The sequence below is a fragment of the Gekko japonicus genome, unplaced genomic scaffold (genome assembly GCF_001447785.1).
Source record: "Gekko japonicus isolate JY-2015 unplaced genomic scaffold, Gekko_japonicus_V1.1 scaffold1821, whole genome shotgun sequence".
In the NCBI taxonomy this organism is placed as follows: Eukaryota; Metazoa; Chordata; class Lepidosauria; order Squamata; family Gekkonidae; genus Gekko; species Gekko japonicus.
In genome coordinates, this window is record NW_015169227.1 from 248670 (window position 1) to 254669 (window position 6000).

At 40.0% G+C, this 6000-nt stretch overlaps 1 protein-coding gene across 5 annotated transcripts in view; it reads right to left on the minus strand.

Annotated features, from left to right (window-relative positions):
* The window catches only part of REPS1 (RALBP1 associated Eps domain containing 1), a 61332-nt gene that overhangs the window by 1547 nt on the left and 53785 nt on the right, over nt 1-6000 (minus strand). For all 5 annotated transcript variants that reach the window (XM_015416431.1, XM_015416430.1, XM_015416428.1 and 2 more), the window contains 4 exons: nt 4536-4718; nt 1851-1946; nt 1386-1534; nt 220-325 (listed from right to left, as the gene is read on the minus strand). In XM_015416431.1, coding sequence (XP_015271917.1) covers nt 220-325; nt 1386-1534; nt 1851-1946; nt 4536-4718 — 534 coding nt within the window. The remainder of the gene's footprint in view (nt 1-219; nt 326-1385; nt 1535-1850; nt 1947-4535; nt 4719-6000) is intronic.

The window sequence follows — 6000 nt, forward strand, 5'->3', positions numbered from 1 at the left end:
GAAACAGCAGAATGAACATGAGAAAGCCGGCAAAGACTAAAAATACAATCCATGTTGAAATCTGGGTTTTCCCATTCAGAAACCATTCATAATTTCAACCTTCAATGATAATTAATCTTATCCCCACCCCTACTGGTTTAGCATCAAGAAAAACTGCTTGTTTGTAAGGTTTCCAAGTAATCTCTTGTTCCCTTAAAATATTTCCAAAATATTACTTACCTTTAATTGTTGCTGCAATTCACTATTCAGTCTGGCTAAAACAGTATTTGTCTCCTTATTGCGTCTGATTGATGCCTGAATTGCCTTCTTGTCCTTTCCTACTGATCTGAGGGGACATATTAGAAAACAGTTATCAGAAAGGTCTGAATTTATTTCCAAATAACTGAATTAAGCAGGTATTCTGAAATTACAGCAGTTTATTATTACATTACTTAGCCATCTAACATTTTCTAGTTGAATGCATTTAGTATGTTTGGCATCCTCTCCTGTTAGTGGCCGCTGACTGCAGATTACTATGGCCAGCCTGCAGGCAAACTTTCCAAATGACATCTCAAACTGCCTTGGCAAATTTATTATGTTTCAAAGTGGTTTTGAAAAGTCAAAGCCCTACAATATACACTGAATTGTACAGTTTTTTATATTGAGACACTTGTGTCATATGGCATGTTTCTAGCGCAAGTGCATTGTACTGAACTACGTTGTCAATAAAAAAAAAATGACTTTCTGTATTGACAACTACAAATTTACACCCAAGGTGGTTGCCAAAACAACCCAGGTCCAATGCAGAGAAAAGCAAAGGGCTGGAATGCAATTATGTGAAATAGATACATATCTATTTACTCTGTGAATTTTTCAGAATTCATAGTTCTTTAACAATTGTATTTTTCATATGCTTCTCTGTGGAGCCATAGGAAGAAGGCATGTGATTAGCTTGGAAGTAACAACAACTAAAATGTAGCCTTGTGAAACAGAAAGAAATCAAAGTCTCTGATTAACCGCCTTTAGGTTTCTGCTGATAATTTCAAAATGCCCGATTCTCTGTAAACAATGTTTACTTGGTGAACCCATATGCACTGAAAGCATGCAGCCATTCTTGTAACAAGGAAAGTGTGATAGAAGAAGCTGTACACCTACTATTCAAATTTGATGTAGTGCGATTTTTAAAATATTGACTATTTACAGAGTGTTAACACTAAAAAAGTTATATTTTACTGGTGTTTAGTAAAAAGCCATTGTAATTGTGCTTAGAATTCCATCTCGTCTGTTCTCCTTATTTAGCAGTACAATTATTCAAGTATTATAGACATCTACTTCTTTCTATAATACCAAGACATTTTCATTAACAAATATATCCATTAGAGGTACTTATACACATCTCGGGTTACCTAGGAATAGATGGCTGTGAAGCAAGAACAGCAGCTATGACACCTGTTTTCTGTGTATGCTCCTCAGCTTCAGGTCTTAGCTCATCCTCTGATTTTGGCCTTCTGCGTATAGGTTTTGGTGGTGGAGCTAGAGGTGTGGTGCCTTTACCCTAGAAAAATACACAGCATTGAGACATACTGTTTGTTATATTGTTATAAATTATTTTTTCTGAAGCCCACTGTATAACACGGACTGAGAGACAACATGAAACAACAGCTTCTATGTTATATTGTTCCAAAAGCAGGGCAGGTTTCAGTAAAGTTTCCCCATTGTAGTATGTATCAGCACTGCCACTGTTTATACCTTGTATGTGTATATCTATCTCTCTATCTAAACACTTCTAACCACTGAGTAGAACACTTCATGCATCTTATCATGAAATTAGCTCTGGCTCATGGCACAATAAACGTATTTGTTTTGTATACCGCATTTGCAGGGGCACTAGAAGCTGTCTTGTCCTCTAATCTTCCATCAGTCTTGGCAACTCTAATAGTTCCTGCAGAATCAGAGGGTTTTTCTGCCTGCAAAGAGAAATAATGCAGAAATGCAGGGACAAGCATTTTGTTAGCAACAATTAGAATGCTCTTCTGTTCTACCACATGGTTATTTAAAGGTTGCATTATAAAGAAAGTCTGCTCTAGCTGGCTGCTGCTGCAATCTTCCCATCACTAGTTGGGTGCTTCTACTTTGACAGTAGGATAGGAATGGTCAATTGGGTGATGACCCTAAAGCCACTTTCTGACTCTTGGTAATCCTGCCAAAAACATTTTCAAGCTGCAAAGAAGCTTCTCTCTCTCTCTCTCTGGGATTTTGTATGCAGCATAACTCCTGAGTAAATTTAGCAGTCATGGGATAAGAAGATGGGTTCTCTTATGGATTACAAAGTGGTTAAACGAGAGGAAGAAAAGAGTAGAAATAAATGGACAGTTCTCACAATGGAGGGAAGTAAGCAGTGGAGTCCCACAAGGATTGGTACTGGGGCCGGTATTATTTATTCATAAATTATCTGGAACTAGGGGTGAGGAGTGTGGTGGCCAAGTTTGCAGATGGCACCAAATTATTCAGGATGGTGAAAACCAAGGCTAATTGTGAAGCGCTCCAAGAGGATCTCCACAAACTGGGTGAGTGGGTGATAATGTGGCAGATGAATGCCACTTATGGGGGTCTGAACCTGCTGAGACTGAGAGGGGAAAAAAATCTTGGGGTCGTAGTGGATACCTCAATGAATGTGTTAACCCAGTGTGCTGCAGCACTGAAAAAGGAACACTCTATGTGATTAATTATTAAGATTAAAAATAAGACAGCTGATATTATAATGCCACTGTAATATGGTGTGGCCCCATTTGGAATATGGTGTATAGTTATGGTCACTATATCTCAAAAAGGACATTGCAGTACAGAAGAGGATGACCAAATCAATTAGGGGGTTGAAGCATCTTCCCTATGAGGAAAGTCTGAAGAGTCTGGGACTTTTCAGTTTAGACGAGAGAACTAAGGGGGCAGGGCATGATAGAGATTTATATAATTATGGATGGGGTGGAGAGAGTTGACAAAGAGACATTTTTTCCCTCTCCCAAAATCCTAGGACTCGGGGGCATCAAATGAAGCTAATGAGCACTAGATTCAGGACGGACAAAAGGAAAAACTTGTTTACACAGACAGTGATTAAAATTTGGAATTGCTGCCAGAGGATGTAATGGTGGCCACAGGAATAAACAGCTTTAAAAGGGGATCAGATATGTCTTATCACTGGCTACTAGCCATGGTGACTGAGGGGAACTTCCACATTCAGAGGCACTAAGCCTCTGAATCCCAGAGCCAGAAGGCACCATCAGGGGAAGGCATCAGCCTCTATGTCCTGTTGTTGGCTGTCCAGAGGATTTGGTGAGCCACTATGTGAGACATGATGCTGGACTAGATGGACCAATGGTCTGATCCAGCAGGGCAATTCTTATGTTCTGATAACAGTCACATTTTTTAAAATGTCCATCTGTCCAATTCCTGCCTTCAAGGCAGCTTACATATAAAATTAAAGCAATACAAGAATAAAACACAAAACAAAGACTAAATCAACAGGTAAAAATCCCAAACCTTCCACAGTTCTACAACAATGAGAACAGGGTTTTCACTTGGAACATTAAGGATAAGGCCATATGGTATGTTCCATAATTAAGGCTCCACTACTCTTTCACTGGGACCATCTCATCTACCTTACAAAGGTTAGGACACCCAGAATTGGGCTGCAGCTGACAATCCTCAGGCATATACATACAGGAATAAACCCATTTTCAGATACTTTGGCCCAGTCCACTTAGAACTTGGGTTAAAACCAGCACTTCAAATTGTGTCTGCCAAGAAACAAAAGTCTGCAAATGTGGTTCAGCCCTAGATAATGGGCGCTTGTGGTCAGGCATATGTAACTGTCAACTATTACTAGAGGATGCCACTTTTACAGAACCAACCACTCCTGATCCCCAGAACAATATCTAGAAAACAGAGTAGCCATAAGATCACAAAGTTATTCATTGTCACTGTAAATAACTGTATACCCTTAACCAGGTGACATAAAAAAAATGTATAGATACAGATGAAAGTTGCATTTCCAAATGGATAGTTTGATCACAGAATATCTTGTTGCCACCTGGTTAAGAGTGAAAATACCTATTAGAAGCTGTGCTTGAAACATTTAATATTTACTGGACTGGAATCCAAAGTACCATCCAACTAATTCCACACATCTGAAGAAGTCTGGGATTCTGCTTCTAAAATAGCCTCCATGTCACATGGCAAGCTGCTTTTGAAATGTAGAGGTTTTCCAGGTACAGTCTATATAACACAGGGATCTGCTTCTAAAAGAAATCCACTATCCCAATGTGCATATCTTTGGCTTACCTGAAGTGACTCTCTGGATCCTGGCCTGTGTCTATTACAATATCACTAATACCGTCAGTGTTCTTTCCAGGGGCTATATAGGAAAATACTTTGATGGACCAGTGAAAACAGAAGACCTATAGGGCTGTCAACAGCAACTACAGGGTTCAACAATACAAGACAGTACATAAGAGGCAAGGACATAATTTCAAGAGCCATATATCAATGCTTATACTCACTTGCAATGCTTCTGCGTTTCTCTCAATTTCTTCATCCTCTTCTTCATTCACACCTGATGCAGCAAAAACCTCAAACTGGCTAAAATCTGCAAAGTTTGGCTGTTCTGGTATTTGTTGAGGTGAGGTACTGGTATGAGCTATTAGACCTTCAGAATCTGATGGGCGATGAACATGACCTCCAGCCTACAGTAAAAAAACCCGAGTAATTTAGTTCTTCTGAAAATCTTGTTTGGATGCTAAGCAAGAAAAAACAACACAAGTCTTTAGCCGTAATGATGTTCTATGTGTGATAATACCTGCAGGCACACCAACAGGCTCTGTGCCTGTGCACAGCCTGAACTCTGAATCTTCTACAGCTATCCTCCCTGGTGCAAAATCTTTTTCCCTTTCTGAGTCTATGCTCACTGCACATACCTAAGGAGCAGCAGTCTTCACTTTCTCCTCATTTCTTTCAAAGAGAACAACACAAGTTAAAAAGGGGCCTGCTGCAGGAAAGAAAGGACAGTTGTGTGACTGCACAGATGACCACTTGAAAAACATCAGTTACAGGTAAGTCCCAAGTAAGAGAGCTGACCCCAACCCCAGGAGATACACAGAGGATTTCATGCTGAAAGGCTTAGCTACAGAAGGTTCAGAGTTCAGGATGGGTAGGTGCTGAGTTCATTTGTCTGATGGGCAGAGATCATGAAGAATATTTTTTTCTAATTCCACAGCTTTTTTTTGTTTACTTTGCTCTAGTGAGTGTTTGAAAGCATTTGATCTGTCATTGAAAGTATTTCCCAAATTTAAAGAACACCCAAAGCAAATGCATGAAGAAAAGGGAAATGTCCTATTGTCAACTTGTAGATGACATTTGTCCAGGTTCTCTCCTTCTCTATAGAGAGAGGAGCTTGAAGGACGACTACACATGCAGCATAATGTGGTGGCAGAATTCTGAAGCAGTAGAATAGATTGAAGGTACTGTTTACAACAGCAGGTGGGGGGGGGGGAATCACATTTTTAATGCTCCTCTTAAAATTAAAAACAGCATATCAAAGATAAATGTTTTACCCATGCTGCTTTCCCACTTATTGGGCATTATAAATGCAAGGGACAGGTGAAAGGTATGATTCCTTCCCTTTAATCCCAAATGGTACTGCCTAGTCTACTACTTCAGCAGTTGGCCACTTCATTCTGCTGCATACGTAGACCAGGCCTAAGACTCGCTTCTAGGAGAACTGACCACCATTCAACAAGGGCATATTATATAGTGGTGTGGATCTATGTTCCAGTCCACGGAGATCTCCTCCAATGGAAGAGCCACTTAAGTTGGAGAAAGGCTTCAAACTTTGCTCATTGGAGTGGTAAGATCCACTCCAATATGTATAGTCTACACAGCCTCATGAGACATGTGGCTGATTGCTACAGATCGCACCCAAAGAGTGCTTGTGAATGGTTCCTCATCTTGGAGAGGAGTGACAAGTGG